The sequence below is a fragment of the Gopherus evgoodei genome, chromosome 2 (genome assembly GCF_007399415.2).
Source record: "Gopherus evgoodei ecotype Sinaloan lineage chromosome 2, rGopEvg1_v1.p, whole genome shotgun sequence".
Lineage (NCBI taxonomy): Eukaryota > Metazoa > Chordata > Testudines > Testudinidae > Gopherus > Gopherus evgoodei.
In genome coordinates this window covers 89501715-89521025 of record NC_044323.1, presented here as the reverse complement: position 1 = coordinate 89521025, position 19311 = coordinate 89501715, and the positions used below count along the sequence as shown (strand labels likewise).

At 39.0% G+C, this 19311-nt stretch overlaps 1 protein-coding gene across 1 annotated transcript in view; it reads right to left on the bottom strand.

Annotated features, from left to right (window-relative positions):
- Positions 1–19311, bottom strand: part of BBS9 (Bardet-Biedl syndrome 9) — a 493194-nt gene that overhangs the window by 373800 nt on the left and 100083 nt on the right. The window contains 4 exon segments of the mRNA XM_030549388.1: positions 7287–7301; positions 9908–10012; positions 11344–11446; positions 18820–18837. Of these exon segments, the coding sequence (XP_030405248.1) occupies positions 7287–7301; positions 9908–10012; positions 11344–11446; positions 18820–18837 (241 nt within the window).

The following is a 19311-nucleotide window of genomic DNA, read 5'->3' as shown; positions in this document are numbered from 1 at the left end:
CCACTGGATTCAGGTGGTCCTCCCAGTGGCAACTGTATATGACCATGTTGTCCAGGTAAGCTGCATCATACTCACCGTGGGGCTGCAGCAGATGGTCCACTAAGTGCTGGAACGCTGCAGGGGGCATGTGGAAACCAAAGGGCATCTTGGTAGAGTCCACTGGGGGTGGCGAAGGCTGTCTTTTCCTTGAATTGGGCTCCAGTGGGATCTGCCAGTATCCCTTCATTAAATCAAGGTTAGTAACATACTATGCCTCCCTAAGGTGATCAAGTTGTTCATCTACCCATGGCATCAGGTAGGCATCAAATCAAGAAATTGCGTTAATCCTCCAGAAGTCTACACAGAACTGACAGGTCCCATCCAGCTTGGGGACGAGCGCTATAGGGCTCCTCCACTCACTAGGGGACTGCTTGATGACCTCAAGTTCCAAAAACATAGCTTAGATCTCCTGTTCTACTGTGTCCTGCATGGGACCACAGGAGTGGTCGGGTTGTTCCATGGATGACTTCTTTGGTTTGGTGTAGATAGTATAGTATGGTGGATCTGGGTGGTCTGTCCTGGAACAATAGTAAAAGTCCTAGGAAAAGCCTCAATAAGACATCTGGCCTGCTTTAGCTTCTCCTCCAAGAGTGTATCCCTGAGCATCTCAGGTTCTGTTCCCACAGGGGCCTGTGGCTCCAGTTCGGGTTCGGGGGGGGGGGGGCGGGTTGCAGGATTATTAACAGCCCTTCCCTTTTGCACCAGGGTTTCAGAAGATTAACATGGCAAATCAAGCACTTCTTTTTCCGGTCAGGCTATCAGACCTCATGGTTGATGAGGCATGTCTGGCGGATGACCTCATATGGACCTTGCCAGTATGGCTAGCAGTTTTGACTCATCTGAGAGTAGCAGTAAAGGACTCAGTCTCCCGGTTCGAAGGTCCAAACACATATGCCCTGATCATATCCTCTCACCTGGACTCCTTGGAGATTCCCCTTCATGAGGGCCCCTACCAGAGCCAAGGGTTCTTGGAGCTGCAGTACATATTGGAATATGCCCTGGGCTCAGGATGGGGTCTGCTCCCATATCTCCCTCATTAGATACATCAATCCCGCAGCCATATAACAGCTCGAATGGAGAAAATTTAGTGGAAGCCTGTGGAATCTCCCAAACAGCGAGCAACAGAGGAGGAAGAAGTTGCTCCCAGTGGTGAAGTTCTTCTGGAGCAAATTTCCAGAGCATGCACTTTAATGTTTGGTTGAACCACTCAACCAAACCATCCATCTGTGGATGGTATACGGATGTCTGGAGTCTTTTGATCCTCAAGAGGCCTTAGACCTTTCGAAGGAGTCAGTATGTGAAGTTCGTGCCCTGGTCCATGAGGATGTCATGGGGCATGCCCACCAAGGAGAAGATCTTTAGCAATTCCGCTGCAATGGTCCAGGAGGTGACACCTCAGAGTGGTGAGAGTCTAGTGTCTCTTTGGGGTACACCACCAGTGAACCCCAACAGCTCCTTAGCATTGGTTGGCTCAGGCAGTTCGGGCGAGTCCTCAGGGTAACAAATCTTCTTCAGGCTCCTAAATCAGCCGTGGGGAGAACACATCCATCTCCTTTGGCAGATGCTGCTCAACTGAGCTACAGGGCCCGCCTTTTATACTTTCTGTTCCTGTCCCCTCTGCTTCTGGCGTGGTGAGCATGGCCTTCCTTATTTCCACCCACAGGGGGCGTCTGGCCATCCCTCACTGTCAATCTCAGAGGGCATCCACGCCTCTTTGCTACAAAGTGGTTTTAAGTGCGTTACGGTATGCACCCAGGACTTTGTTCTCAGAGCATATCCTGTGGTATCTAAGTGCCTGGCTGTAGATAACACATTTCTTGGTGTGTTTGAGGTGGTTACTGGATCTGTGAAGGTTGGTGTGGTGATCCATGGGTTTCTTGTATACAAGTTCCACTGCTGAAGCGGATTGTAGTGTCCAGGAAGTTGGTGCTGGTGTTGCAGTGTTCTAGAGAAAATCTGATAGATTCACGGTGCTTGTTGAACTTCTGGTGGAAATCTATGAGGTAATATGGGTCAGCTCTCCAGAGCATAAAAATATCATTGATATGGCTCAGTTATATCATCAGTTTTGTGTTGCATTTGTCCAGAAATTCTTCTTCAATGTGGCCCAGGAAGAGTTTGGCATATGGGGAGCCATCCTAGTACCCACGAATGTTCCCATGATTTGGACAAAGTGTTTGTTACTGAATGTAAAATTGTTATGGGTGATGATGAAATGGGTGAGTTTGGCAATATGCTTTGGGTGGATATCTGAGTGTCAATGATGCCATCATTATGATAGAGATTGGCATGTAGGTGTCACTGTGTCTCAGTGGGTCACAACTGAGGATTCCAAATTCAGGACAGACCACTGAGAAATGGTGCAGATTCACCCCAAACTTGTGGTTATTCTATCATTAGATTATACCAAGTGAACTTCTGTATCACCACATTGGTTAGCAAGAAGTCTAAAATACAACCTGCCTAGGCATTCCAACCTTTGGTTCACCACCCAGACACCAGACTTATGCTGAGTGGTTACTGAAAACCAATGTAATCAGTTATGGGGTCCTTCCAATCCCAAGAGACTAGCCACCTAGCAAGGTCAATATATAATTCAGATTTTACCCAATAATCACGCTGATGCCAATCTCTTAGTAAGTAAAAACTAAAGATTTATTAATACAAGAAAACAAGAAGAAAGTTATAAATGGTTAGTAGATCATATACATGCTAGTGATTGCAAAGTCCTTATATCAGGTTTGTGGCAGTGATAATCTGGAATCACACAAACAGATTGGGGGTCATCAGTCCTTGTTTAGAGCTTCCTTGTTACAAATAGTCCAGAGAAATGAAGCAGAAAACAAAGACAAAATGGAGCTATCTGAGGAGCCTTTTTATATCCTATGCCATATGTAAGGAATTTTACTGTCTCCAACAAAGTCCACAGCCCCTGTCTGTGGAAAGTTACTGGCCCAAGATGGAGTCCTGAGGCACATGAGTATATCATGTGTCCTTACATGCTTTGACGACTCACAGAGGCAGCCATTGTTTGTATATGTTGGGAAGCATGAAGAAGATTGGTTGGCCTATGTAGCTCCTTATATCTTGAAAGTTTGTCTCTTTCACCAACAGAAGTTAGTCCAGTAAAAGATATTACCTAACCCACTATGTCTCTATAAAATCCCAGGACCAACACAGCTACAACGACATTGCAAACAACAATGGCAGCTATTGAATTTTGATTAAAATTGACATTCAATTAACATTGACCTCCTGTTGGTAACTATTCATTAAATGAATGGCGGCACTGAAGAAACTGGCAAGTCACTTTTTATTCAGCTTCAATACTGAGTTATTATTCAAATGCATATTAAAGTTTATCTTCCATTTGGTAATGCAGTAAAGAAGCAGAGATGGACAGAACTGGCTACAATCTTTGACTAGCAACACACTGCTGAAAAATTACACTTGACATTATTGGGACTCAGCGACTATGGGAGAAAAATTATACTTCATAACAGAAATACACACTTTTCTTAACAGATATGATTTTTTTAAATATATTTTCAAATGCAAATCAGAAATTGTCAAGAATATGAACAAATGTAAACTAAGACTCAATGCTTTTGAAATTGGTACCAAGTCTGAAATATAATATAATATAAAAGTCCTAGAAGCTGTAAAATGGGAAGCCCTTGGTCTAACGAGCAGACAGATGCTACTTTCCTTTGCCAAAACATCCATCAGGGGAATCTTTGTTTGTTTTTTCATGTGGGGAAAGCCTGTGTATGCACAAAGGTCTACCATGCTGATACTGGTAACAGCTTCACAGTAACAGTAACCACTCATTCTGTCCTAAAGTCCCCTGATCTCCACAACCATTCCAGATGATTAGTTGGGCAGGTCTTAATTTAATCTAAACGTTTAGCATGACCAGATTTTCAGAGTGAATAAACTAAGACCCCTTTCATGGCTGGGGTGGGAACAGAGGAGATGTGAAGGCAGGAAAGTGACATTTATTATAGACATCAGGGAAGCACGCATGGAAGGTAATAATGAAAAAGGAGCTCAACCTTCCTCTCCTCGGCCAAAGAATCCCCCTCCATCTCACTTCTTTTTCTTGCTACCTATGGATTTGGCTCTACATGCAAGAAAGGCTGCTTCACAGACTTGTGCAGAGGCAAGGTCACTGGGAGGCCTTGAAAAATTGGGTTAGGTATCAAGGCCAAGTAACAGACACACATGCATTCAGCTGCCCTGTTGTTAACTTCACTAGTACCGCTGTCTGGTAGTGCCTCCAGGTGGTAAGCCTGCAGCACTTTACAAAAATCACAATAAAACTTGTTTACATGAAACTGTCAGGGACACAGAGACAAGCCTTAAAAACTGGGGGATTTCAGGGTTTCAGAGACACTTGCTGAAAACTGTTTCTCAATCAACTTGTGAATTTTCAAAACGTTGACTTGAACAAACTTTACATAAGTTTCTTACAAATCTCTCCATAATCTACTAGAAGAACCAGATTTGTATTATGTCATTATTGAGCGAAACAAAGTCTTGATATTAAATCTTGAAACATTTCAGAGGGTTGCCAACAAGAAATACTTAACAGAATTTGCCACAAAGATTTTGAAACACTTTCATATTGAAAACAAGTTTATTTTTTCTATTATCATCCCAATTGCTCTTGGATCTCCAGTTCTCAGTTTGCCTCATCATAATATTTTTTCAACATGAGCAAAGGAAATGCAAATCAAAACTAAACATGACAGAACTTTACTTCCTGAAACAAAAATTTCAGTTATCTCTGGTATATACAGACAGAGTCCAAAAATCACAGAATCAAAGGGAAGTAGAGCCAAAAGCTGCTAAATATATATATACCTAGAGCAGGGGTCAGCAACCTTTCAGAAGCGGTGTGCCGAGTCTTCATTAATTCACTCTAATTTAAGGTTTGGCATGCCAGTAATACATTTTAACGTTTTTAGAAGGTCTCTTTCTATAAGTCTATAATATATAACTAAACTATTGTTGTATGTAAAGTAAATAAGTTTTTTTAAATGTTTAAGAAGCTTCATTTAAAATTAAATTAAAATGCAGAGCCCCTCTGACTGGTGGCCAGAACCTGGGCAGTGTGAGTGCCACTGAAAATCAGCTCATGTGCCGCCTTCGGCACCCGTGCCATAGGTTGACCTAGAGTATAACATTTATACTGGAGAATTCTTTCAGAACACTTCTTTGGGCATGCTAGACTAATTTTACATGGGAGCAAGGAAATCCAAAGCAGCACCAAAGTCTGGCAGCCAGAACTTCCTTGATGTCTTTCTATTATGTCTGGTAACAGGCCTTGTGTCATCCTCGTCCACCATTGTGTTATATACTTTGCACACGCCATGCACCTTAAATACAGTAATAATGGATAACAAAGCATATGGGATAACAATTTTTTCCCATGTATAAAAGCAGAGTTGCTCATTGACAATGTAACCAGAACAGATCATCATATAAATAGTATCTCTTTGAAATATAATACATTGTGTGCATGTAAGATGAAAGTAACTGCATTAATCTTAATTATACCTTTGTAAAAAGACCTTGTGTGGTGAAAGAAATAGCTGAGTCTGCATTCAGAATGTTAAATATTCAAAAATGTATGACCTTTCTGTTACGGACTGAGCTCAATTTAACTACTGCAGTACTCATTGTAGTAGCCCAAATAAATGCTACCATAAATACATCCTCAGGCAAAATTCTGCAATCTTATTCATGCTTGAACTGAGGGAAATATTGGCTTGAGTAAAAACTACTTATATGAGTAAAGGTTGCAGGGTGTGGATCTTCATTTCTAAGAGATGTCTGATCCTATCAAATTGCATTTAAAATAAACACATCTATGCAGTAAGGCAGAGCTATTCTTAGTAACAATGATGGTTTGAAATACTCCTGCTTCTACTCTCCATCCTGGGTCCCAGGTAGCTGGCCTCACTCTCCAGAACAGATGGAAACAAACAGTATTTTCATTGCAACCACTTCTCCTGCTTTGTAGGGAGTGTTAGAGAGGCTGAATTGTGGTTGTAGAGCACCTCATCCTGTTCCCTGGGATGGAGCCACTCTATTTCTTGGAGTACCTCTATTTCTTCAGCAAAACCAGGAGCAAAAGAGAGAGAAGGAAGGGCGCCACTAGCCGTCTAATTTACCTACTCACTAGTTGCAGCAGCTTCAGCTCTACCTCTCCCAGACAGCTAAAAATGGATGGGTAATGAAAAAGAGGCTGAGAGAGAGAGAAGTCAAACACATGCCCATTAAGCAACCCTATCTCCAATGGGAAATCGAACAGCTGGAGACTTCCTTCCTAGCTGACCCCCAAACTGGGGTTTCTCTTTCTTTTTGGGGTGAATGTGGAATTTACAACCAATACATTTCTTATAAGATCAGCAAAAAAATGTATATCCCACAGGGACTTCATATATGCTTTAAACATATCCAGACAACAAGGAGCCTCCAAATTCAAGAACTGTCCTTTTTCAGCTTATCTTTCTAATCCTCTTTTATCCTCCTGTTTAATGTTACTTTGACCATTGGGCACCACTTGAAGCCATGATACCTGTCCTAATCATGGCTATATTTTGAACAACATTTGTGCTAGTATTTTTAATCACCTAGAAATCAACTTTCAGCCTTCCATAAAACAGTTCTAAGAAGAACTGGGATGAATGCAGGCAATTCACAACACTCTGAGAGCTACCGTTTCCCTCTGTGCACAGATAACATGGCACCAGTTCAAATCCTAAGGCTTTTTCACAATAAGAAAGGTTAAATAAAATAACGCTTAAATTCAGCTGAAGGTGATGAGCTACAGACAGAACTGTAAGAGGAAATGTGGCTAAAGATACAGTAAGCAATAATAATATAATTGTATTTTCCATCACGGTCGTCAAGATGGAATACAACACTTTAATATTGTAGATTTCAATGTTATGCTGGTGAAAATATACTATAAGTCAATAAAAAAGTCATCATTGGTGCATTCTACTTGTCCTATGGATAACATTCCCCTTACGTCTAAGCCTCAATCTCTCCCATAATTCCCAGCAGTCACCCCTAGAGCAGTGCCATGCCAGCACATTGTTCTAAGGAGGATATAAAAGCTTGTAAGAGTCACCTCCTAAAAAGTACATTCACAGTTCACTTCCATAAGTACATTCACTGAAAATTATCTGTCAGTTATAACACTCTGTCCAGTTTTAATCTTTTATTTCACTCACCTTCAGGATTGAGATCTACAACATAATCAGCAACAGGAAGAAGGGAGAAAAAAAAAGCAAGAATATGTAAGATATTATTTAAACAGGAATCAAAGAAGAGATACAATAATTAACAGTTTAGAAAAAATAAATGTAATTTTTGTTAAAGGTAAAATCCAATGAGTGTTTTTTTTAGTGTGTCTAAATATGTAAGATGTAACACTAACCAAAAATAACCAGAAAAGGCCAGATTCATCCCTCGTGTAACTCCATCCAACTCAGTAGAAACAAATTAAATTAAACTGTATTGAATTCCACAGAGTTACACCAACCATAAATTTGACCCACAATGCTGGATTATTTAAACAAACAAAAATCCATTCCAATGAAAGGTTCCCATTCAGATATAATGAGACAATGAAAGAATATTTTTTCAGGAACCTAAGTGTTATCCGAGGACTTGATTCTACAAATTCCAACAGGAATAGTGTGTTTGTATACAATTCTATTGAACTAGTCAAGCCTAATGATGGAACAGAACTTCTGAACCATTAAGTCACTTATTTTATTTAATTATTTTATGCACCTTGCGCCGGGCAAATTCCACAATTAAACACAACATGTTCAAGTGTGGTCCTATTCTAAAGTGATTCTGTATAAAATGGCTAAATAGTGTTCTATGATTACTTGATTTCAAAGATCTCTGATCTCTCTCAAAGATCTCAAGGTTACAAGTATTTGTTTCCTAACTGTAAGGCCTACAAGCTCAATATCTGAAAGTCAACTGGGGTATTTTCTTTCATTGTTATTAACTATTACTAAAGTAAATAATTCATTAGATAATGCAAAGAAATAAGTATTCAGCTCACTCTCTCTTTGTTGTGTTGGTTCTGCAGGGCTAATCGGAGCAAAAAAGCAGTAAAAATGCACATTACTAAAATCAGGGGGTATGATTCAAGAAACCTAAGACCAGATTAGCACAGAGCTACATGTAAATTGCACAGAGGTTGTCCGCAGACATGTCCACATGACCCTAGACAGAGCTCTTAGGAAGGTACTGCATGCTCAGTCACTAGAAGCCATCAGTCTCTGACATTCCTAGAGTGCAGAAACTGGAACTGTGTCTGCTGCTTGCACAGATGATCTGGAGCATGGGGCAGTATCCTTTGCCCTCTACCCTCTGTACACCCAGCTAATCTAGCCTGAAGAGGACAGATTTGTGTTACAATGAGCCATTTTTATAGTCAGATTTACAAATAAAACTGCATTTCAAACTGACAAAATAGGTAGCACAAACACAGCATGTTGCCTTGAACTGTCCCAATCCATCATAGGAAAAACTTCTCCAGTGATGATCCAGTCTCAAATTAATGCTTAACCAACTCTTATGCTTTGCTAACTCAGGCTCTAATGGCCCACCAGAGAGGAGGAATCCCATAGCTAAGAGTTCACTAGCAAAAATGTTTTGCAGACTCAGTTCCTTCAGAATGTAAATCCCAGGCCTGTCAGAAGAATGCCTTGGATGACATCGTATTTAATTTCTTAAGGAAAACAAAGTATGTTGTCCTCAACACTTTTTAGTATTGTGTATATGTATTTCTCAGAGCCTCTGAGGAGGGTTATGGTTCTTGTAGAATCCAATGGTCCTTAGGCTTCCTGAGATCAAGAAAAACACTCATTACAGGAATACTGCTTCCCATACTACCTAACATACACACGGTAGTATGGGGAGTACTGAGCACATGAAACAAAGATTCCCTGAGGGAGAAATGCCTTCCATTCTGTTCCTGCAACCAGTGGGGAAGGAGGAAAAGAGAAAGCAGATTTGGTGCCAAATCTTCAGCTGATACAAATCAATGTATTTCCACTTACTCACTTTTACCAGTATTATAAAATGTCACTCAGTTTTCTCCCAGACACACACGTTCTGACTGAGAATTAAACAGTGTGTGTAGTAATGTTTAAACAAGAGACAATCCTGACATGACATGGATCATTCAACTTAGCTTCTTGTCCTTAGATGACATCTGATTAGCCAGCAAGATGTGTAAAGACAATAGATGTCAGGGCAAACCGACCTGTTGTGTCACTATGGATGGCCTGGGGTCATTAGGTCATTATAAAATGCAACAATTCGCATTTTGTTCTAATTTATTCTAAACATGTAAAACAATCACAAATGCTATTCCACAGACTAAAAGGGAACCAGGGTAAAGGAATAATCAGTCCCAGCAACCATTTAATCCTCTTCCTCTGTGCAAAGAGAGTAATTGTCACTTTTGCTGGCAGCCTCTGCAGTGAGGTCAAGGACTGAATGGTCATAAAGAGGTAATTAACTTCTCACCCCTAAAGGAGGTCCCTCTCAGGTCAGGATAGAAGCAAATTGCTGGGACAGCACATGGGAAGTCTGTTTCCCAAGTTGTAAATGTATATTGTTAACGCTGTAATCAGGTTGGGTAAGTTAATGGTGCTATATAAAATATTAACTAAAACAACAGGAGACCAAATTCTTCAGCACACTACTATTAACTTTAAAATATTGTAAAGAAATTAAAAAGAAAGAAAGAAGAACCATAAGGGAATCAAAAGCTTTTTAAAAAAAAACAAACAAAAAAACAACTCTGAAATCTCATGTTGCTCACCTGTGGGCATACTATAGGAAGCCACAGCATTTCCTTCCAGCTCTGCTGGTGGACAATTCCCCTTCAGAAAGACAGACAGAGCTACAGCTTTAGATCTGCACGACTCTACAAATAATAACAAAGTACATTAAATAAATACGCCCAATGAAAGAAAACCTAACATTTTCCAGTACTTAAGGAAATACACCTCTATCCCGATATAACGCGATCTGACATAACACGAATTCGGATATAATACGGTAAAGCAGTGCTTCGGGGGGGGGCGGGGCTGCACGCTCCAGAGGATCAAAGCAAGTTTGATATAACGCAGGTTCACCTATAACGCAGTAAGATTTTTTGGCTCCTGAGGACAGCGTTATATCAGGGTAGAGGTGTATTTTCAGGTTAAGTTATATTATACATTTCCATCAAACTGATTCAATCAAATCTGTACATAATTTTTTTCTTCAATATATATTAGCTCAGTGGTTTGAGCATTGGCCTGCTAAACCCAGGGAGTTGAGAGTTCAATCCCTGAGGGGGCCATTTGGGGATTGGCCCTGCTTTGAGCAGGGGGTTGGACTAGATGATCTCCTGAGGTCCCTTCCAACACTAATAATCTATGATCTATTATATTATTAAAAGCAAAACAAGATGGTTCAGTTCAAAACTCTCTTAAAATGCAACAGTGAAATGTCACTGTGCAGCAAACATAAGATAGACTCAATACAAATGCAATTCTATATTGAGGTCATAGCATCAGAGCCATCAGCTCTCTGTTCCTTAGGGAACATGCGGAAGGACCATCGGAACTGGCATTCCAGAAGAGACCAAAGATCTATTAATTCCATTATACTGTCTCAGCAATGACCAATGTTAGATGCTTTAGAGCAGGGTTGTCAAACATATGGTCCATGAGCCCGATCTAGGCCCTAGGACACTTTTCTGGGGCCTGCAGTTCCCTCTGCAATTTTCAAAGCAATGCAGCCTGCAGCTGGCTGAATTTCAAAGAGGCTGTAAGGAAGCCAGAGTGCGCAGTGCTGAGAAGGAAGCTTAGGCCTGAGTGGGCACAAGTAACTGAACCTTCTCCTCGCTCAGCAGATGCTCTTTGTACAGCCACAGTAACCATAATACCACATATTTTTTGAGGCAGAAGGACCAGTAAAGTTTGCAAATTAGTACATACGATTATATTATTTGATTATAAACTATTTTCAGCATTATTGTCTATCTTTCTGATTTTGCACACATCCTAACATTCTGTTGGTTTTTTGTGACTGCCACTCATGTTTCTTTTTTTAAAACAGAGTATAATCATCCTCATCAATGTGTCAAAAGTTTAGCTTGGTGCATGTCTATTTAAAGGGTCACTAAGTAAATTTTAGAATAAGGCTGAAACAATCCCAGCTAAAGCAATTTATTATAAAATACTTTGTAACAGTAAAAGAAGACTTTACCTATATCACCAAAGATGAACTGGTCATGGGTCAGTGCTAAAGGAGGTTGTACACATATTGATAATTTTGTTTTTTGCACAGCCAATCTGCTCTGTAGTGTGATCTGAAGTAAGTTGAAAGTAAAAAGGTATTTACACACAGAAGCACCACATTAATCTACCTATAACTTTAAAACCAGCATCATTAGCAAAATGATCACATTCAATCATGATTTGCACTTGCACAGTTCCACTATAACTAGCAGCTAAGAAATCTCCATGAAAATGTAATGGTAGGCCTACTCACAGCTAGTGAGAAGAAAAAAGTGAGATGGTTTATCAAAATTCCTTGGTAATATTCAGCCAAACTAATTTATTTTATCCAATTGCAATACATTAGATTTGTTTTCTATTTTGCAAATATCTAGTTTGTTTGGGTTTTTCAATGTAAAATAATGGCAGCACTCAATATAAATAGCAAAAAATTACGCAATTATTTAAATAAGGTGTTACTCTATTTTTTTTTTTCCAACAAAAGGACTCTCAATGAACATCAGTCATGGAATCTTTATTCTTTTTATGGCATGGCAACGATAGAATCTACTCCTCATGCAGAAGCTATTTTCCAGTGTTACATTACCCCTAACACACATATATAACATACCTTCATTACATGGAGATTCAGTCTGTGGGAACTCTATACATCTCAAGCAACCATGCTATCATTCAAAGTAAAGTTCACAGATAAAATGTACCGATAAGAAATAAAACTTGTATTTATTCTGATTTTTAGATTTATAAAATGCATCCTAACACAGTTAGCATATATAAAAACATATTTTTTGCCTTTTCCCCAGAAAAATAAGGACATTTCCCCCCAAAAACAGACCACCTCCTTAAATAAGCTCTTCAGAAAACAAATGAGCTTTTCACAGTATCCTAAAAGTCTCCATATTCAAGCTCTACCTGACTAGTGCTGGAAGCAAATTCCAGAATGAAAGGATCGCCACCAAGAACACTCAGACAGCAGCCACAAGAAGCTAACGTGAGTGGGAATTGTCTCAGCTGCTAGTTTGCATGTCCAAATTCATTTTAACTGTCCTGGATAAGGAGAAAATTAGCCAGGAAGAGGATAGATATGAAGATAATGCGCTAAGTGCAGGAAGTAGGTACAACATTAAGTTGCAGTTGTTGAACTAGACCTGAATTTAGCCCAATGTTTTTTAAATGAGCTTCAACTCCAATTAAATATATCTATACACAAAAATTGCATGAGACTAAGTTAAACAGATATAACCTACTTATAAACTGACATAAGAGTTCCCATGCAGAGGTTTGCAAAGGTTTAGCTAAAACAATCTGAAAAACTATTTTGATGAAAAAGGTGCAAGTTTTGGGTGTAGACAAGGCCTCACATTGTCCATGCTTAGTAATGTTTTCAATGTTCATAAAAAGGCAAAGTTTGCTTAATGCTTTGAAGTGTAAACCTCAATGAAACAGACTTGGAGAGGACTGAGATAATGTCTTTGCTGGTGTTAGTTTAATTAGTTCTCAGAACCTGAGTAGATCTATTTACATGGTGAAAGTTAGAGAAAACACTGATACCTAAATTCAGTGGGAAGTTATATGTGAATACCATGCTTATAAAACAGAAATATCTTTGAACTACTTTTTTTACTTTTCTACTCTTACTTTTACTAAAACAAGGTGGGTGAGGTAATATCTTTTATTGGATCAACTTCTGTTGGTGACAGAGACAAGCATCCGAGCTATACAGAGCTCTTCTTCAAGTTTTGGGTAAGATCCTCTACAGTGCGGATAAGGTGAAGCCAGAATTCACAACCCCAGGGGAGGTGAATGGGGACTAAGATATTTTAAACCACCTTTGCGCTTCCCTGGTCCTGGGAAGCTGCGGGGGCTGGAGAGGGCTCTGGTGTAAATTTAGACATATCTGTCTAAATTACAGCAACTTCTGAGGGCTATCCAATGGGCTGGAACTCTGACAAGAATCCTTGAAGCACTATATGATGTTGCCTTGCATGTGACATGTCCTGCCCACCTCAAGTCCAGCCACCACTCCACCACATACTGCAAAGGGGTCTTTTGGAAGCAGGCACTTTGCACAGTGCCTGTGTCACAAATCAGGGCAATAGCACCTGCATTCCCCCTCAATGGTCCAGCAAGGGCATCCACACTAAGACTTTCAGCATCCCAGCCATTTTCTTTCCTGTGTGAAGACCCACATCTCACGCCCTTCTGACCAGGGTACTTCCAACCTGCACAGTTACCTGCCACTAATGCTTTATTCCCAACAGAGAGCCAAGCACAGCTGCTTGCTTTGTCTTCAGAGACTGATAGCAGTGTGATTGTCAACTGCTATAAATATCACACAGTTCTTTCTATACAAACCTATTTTATTCTTAAGATAAAAAAGGACTGCAGAGAAAACATATAAAAAACAATAAAAGAACCTACCTGCATGCTAATAAGCTTACCAAAGTTCACCCCAATCCTAACATAGATTCTGACAGGAGCAGTCTTTCAAATCCCCACCCAAGGGGATTTCTGTGATTACAAGTTCATCACAGCTTCAGCTCAGAACAGGAACCCAGTTTCAAAGGCCCCAGAAGGCCCACTCCTTCCAACCCTATGCTAAGGATTGGGTCTAAGGTGACCAGACAGCAAGTGTGAAAAAGCGGGACGGGGATGGGAGGGGTGGGACTAATAGGAGTTTATATAAGAAAAAGACCCAAAAATTGGGACTGTCCCTATAAAATCGGGACATCTGGTCGCCTTAATTAGGTGTCTCTGTGCATCAGTGGTCCTGTTCATTTGGATAAGGAAGAAGGCCCTAAGACAGTTTAAAATTAGGCTATTTATCCAAAAATCCTTTCTTTGTCTGTTGGTCCCTGGAGAATCCAGTCTGAACTAGTATATATACACATCAGTGGGGTGGCTTCAAAGGGTCGATAATGGTGGAAGTACATTAGCATCCCCTTCCTTCTAGAAAACAGACATACATTTCCATAATAACACAAACACAGCAGCATTTTGAATTCAATGGACCAAAAAGGTATTAACTCTAATTCAATAGGATCTAACTTAATTCACTAAAGTTTATCTTAATACCATAAGATTTGTCCAGGACAGAATATTGTCAGTCTGCCAGCCTGCACCTTGGGAATCTTTTCCCAACTGGAGTCTTTGGGGCTCCTTTTATGCTTCTCTGGCCTTTTTTGATGACATAAAGGGGCCTGGACCAAGGGTTAGGATTTTGCCTACTACCTGTTTTTATAAGCATCTAATTTTATAAGCCTTTTCTGCTGGGCCAGTGGCTTTTTGCAGAATTAAATACAACACTTACTTAGAATTCCAGTAGAAAAAAATGTCCACAAACGTATGTGTTTGTGTTTTCTACACAGATTTTCATGTATCATAATCACAATCAAAACAGCCACAACTTCACTCACTTGGAAGGATTAAAATCCATTAATTATTTGCCTTATTCACACTGCAGAAAACATGCCAGGTTATACATATTGGTAATTGTTGTAACAGAACCCAAGGAGAGATTTAATTTTGAAAATTGTGCATAAACTTGTAAGACACAATCAGGAGGTCATCTTGTTTGAATTAATCTGACATATTTTGTAGTGTACAAATGTAATGTGTGAATAGTTTTTATGCTCTCTTACAGCAATAAGAGCCAAGGTTGATAACTTTGTAAATCATAAAAATATGGAATCCCATTAATTAAGAAGGGCTTTTCCATCGACTTGATTTAATTCTTTTGAATGAAGAGCTTCTACCTAAAAATCAGTAAAGTAGGATATAGGGATATCAGTGTGTTTATATGATTGGTAGTAACTATTAATTGTCCTGTAAGAAAATATGATGCATCTAATTGATCTAAATTTACTACTGGGGATTTTTACTGCAATATCTTGTGTAATTTAGATTGATTTACAGCATCAAATAAAGCTTAAATGAAATTTATAAATCTACCCACCAAGTAGTCTATAAATACATCTGTAAATCTGTACTGATCTCCAACAGTGTTCGGCTTTTGCCTTGGTTTTTTCCAGATTAAGTTATATTATGCGCATGGATGTTCTGATTAAATGAAGAGGAGCAAGAAAAGTTATCTGCACTCCCAATAACAAAACACTCCTCTCCTCTACCCTTCCCCAAAAAGTCTGGTGGTTAGCTATGTCGTGGAAATTGATCACCAGTCAGTTGAGTTGATCAGACAGCCTGAGGCTCCTTTATTGATTAATCATAGATTACAAGCATATATGCAGGGAGAGACGACAGGACCTCTAGCAAGAGGGAAGTCGCTCTACCTTACAGCAATAATACCTGGGTTTATATAGCTTAAAACCGCAAATTACCATACGAGCTTATACATCCGAGGATACCATATTTGGTTAATATAATGACATTTCTTAACCATCTGCAAAACTTTTACCATTACAATACCGGTTATGAGCTAATTTGCAAGCCTGCTTTTTGCAACTTCCCCTTTATACGGGTTTTTGTTAATGTCAGGACTTTGACACCTGGTTTTCGCCTACTTGCAGTGTCAGCAGCTATGTTTCTTAAGCAAATTTGAGGAACTTGGGCCCAAAATGCATGTTCGGCCAAGTTTATTAGAGGTTAATTTTCTGTGTGCACAAGCTGTTTATTTGGCAGTGATGGAGGGGGTTTTTTTAAGGGACTTTATGTCAGGTTAACCCCTTATAGCAGCATTCTGTGATTTAGCAGCATTAAGTAACATAATAGTAGTGTATAATATAGTAAAATCAGAAAGTGAGCCTCAGGAGGGTTAGTATAAAATCAATGTTTTTACTTTGCTATATGTTAGTGTGATTGAGGCCTAAGGCCTTGATATTGATTATTAACTTGATTAAGACCCGGCCTTTGGGCCTGGGGTCGGCTTTCTTTATCAGCTATGATGCCATGCCATCTTTGTCTGTACTAAATTCCAACACAGGGATGCATTTAAGCACCAGCATAAACTAACTCAACTGGAACTCAGCCATCCTGACATGGTTCTCTCAGGCTAATACAACATCCAAATGTTCACTAAGGCCCAAATCCAAAGCCCAGGTCAGAGGGAGTTTTCCACTGACTTCAATGGGCTTTGGAAAGGCCCTGGGTCATGGATCCAACCAGCCATCCCCAAAATATTGAGTAGATTTATTATTGCTAGGAAAAAAATGCTTGAGGGATTTCTACCTTAAATTACTGCATCTAATATTTTAGTCCTACGGTTTTAAAGGTGGAAAAACACCTTTTATCTCATCTAGGACTGCCATCTATCCCTCGTTTTATAGAATTATCCTTTTTTTTATGTCTCATATTTTGTGCCACACAGAAATATTAATATAGGTCCCAATTCACCAAAATATATAGATATGTAGTCAACTGTAAGCATGTGAGTCTTGCTATAGGTCCCTATTCACCAAAGCACTTAAGCACATGATTAAATTCAGGTGCGAAAATGTTTGGCTGAATAAATACAAGACTAGTCACATGCTTAAGAGCTTTGCTGAATCAGAGCCACACTGATCAAGTTGATCTGTTATTTCCTTATTTTAATATATGCTTATCTTTTTTCCTAATGTGTCCAGTATTAGTCAAACTTCTCTAATGAATAAAAAACTATGCTAACCCAAACATTAATATTACAACAGTTAATATCAGAAAGAGTCCAAAAATGTTAAGGGTCTAGAGTTAATGTTAACTTGTCAACAACATACAAACAATATCCTGTTAGGCTATACATTTGGCCAGAGAAACAAGAACAGAAAACGTTACTTATGAGTAATGCAGTAACTCAGGAACCTTATATTCTGTGCTTCCACACTTTTTCTGATTTTGCTGTGCAAAAGAGCTTGTCTATACTACAGACAAGCTAACACAGTTTGTCCCTTGTCTACACCAGCAGCCAAACTATTCAGTGCTATTTTACTGCACCAGTTGCCAGCAACAACTGTTCATTATTTGTAGTGGAGATAAATATTGCAACAACAACTTTTTCATGTAATTTTGTGGGGTGGGATGGTTTGCTTATTTAAAAATAGAGGGAATTGCTTGTGGTTAACAATGTGAGAATTTAAATAGCCCCAATTAGACATTTGGATGTGCACACTACCTTCAGTTACATGACTAGAAGTGGAGAGGGGCCAGTTCTACCAATAATACTGGTGCTTGGCTGGAGATAGTTTCTAACAGTTTACATTGCAATGATTGTGGGTGAAATCTTTTCCATGCTGAAGTCATGGCAAGCCCCCAATGGAGGAGAAGAGGAAAAAAATTGAAACATTTAAGTGAAAGTTCAGATTATTCCATAAAATTACTGAAAACCATAAAATTTGTGGGCAACGGTGGTTTTTTCCATCATCCATGATTTTCTCCTCTTGCTGATGTTAAGACAGTTATTTGCAAATTTTATTGCTTGTGTTTTGAATGAGATGTTTAAAATCTCCCTTACATAGACTCAGATCCTGATAACCCTTCCTCACTCTTGTAGAGGACCTTGCTCTACAAAAGTCATTTACTCATGGTGTAAGGTGCTACTTAATCAGAGGAAGATATCAGAATCCAGCCTATGATTTGCTCTCATCTGACACTGTGTTTCTCAGTCTGGAAAGAGAAAGAATGGGCAGAGATATGAAAAAGCAAGGCCTCCATTTTCCTGTGCTAATAATCTAGAAGTTACTGTGGCATGTTCAGAGTTAATTACTATCAATTTGATTTAATGCTCGGAAGAAATGTATTTTTTATAGTAGATACTGTTCACACATGCGCCGCAGCACGCACACACACAAATCTTTCTTCAAAATGAAGCACAAACATTAATCTTCACTGAGGACTATAACCATGTTTCAAATTAAAACACTCAACTATTTTTGTTGTAGCTATACGTAAATACATGAATAAAAAGTTTTTACAAATAGGACAAATTTATTTATTTTCACTCTTTCATAACTAAAAAGACATTAGAACAGATTTTGCTCAGACTTCTAAAAAATATTCACCTGTTGAACTGAAATGTTTTCTCTGTGCAAAGGTGAATATTTCTAAAAAGTTCTGAGCTAACAAAGACAGGGGTTCCAACAAGAAAGAATTTTAAATCCTTAACTACAGAGTATGCTGTCAGACACCCACTATGAAAAACTACAAAACTACTTCTTTCCACTCCATCTTTTATCTGACTTTTCCTTAAAAACAAATTAACACAGAAGATATATAAAACTTGCTAATCACTCTACAATTTTGGCAGGAAGTTAGAAAAAAGTTCCCAACACCAAAAAAAGGAGATATAACTGTAAATATATATGGCATTTCAAGCTCTGTTCTCATTTCCATGACATAAGTAAAAGGGATAACAAACGTGAAAGGTTTCCTGAAATTTGTTGCTACTGTTTAAGGTGTACAGTTTGAGCTAAGCACAATACCTTACTGTGACTGAAGGAACTGCCTCCACTCTCACCTCACTGTCAATGGCTTGCTGTGAAGAAAAAGATGAAAATGGAGCAAATGCTGTATCACACATGAATGAGTGAACACAATGAATGCAGTATTATCCTCCACAGCACTAGCTAAATAGTGAGTTAACTGTAAAGAACTTATCACTCTGATGACAGATTGAAATACACAAAATAGATTTCTGGGCCCCTTCTTTAGAAAAGACAAAATTCCTGTTTAAAACTGCCCACAAAAAGGATAAGCAACAGTCATGAATATTTTGTATATAAAAAGCTAATACATTTTGATATGTATTTGAATATTTGGAACTGTTTTGTCTGGCATGGTTCCTTCTACTGTGAGTTTATTCAAATTGTGGAAACTCCTTGTGTTATTCAGTAAGGAGAGGCGACTTCCAATCTGCCTACATATAGTATATATACACCACAGCATAGGATATAATACATAATTACCACACAAAATAAAATAGCATACTGTATACATCCTGAATTTCGGA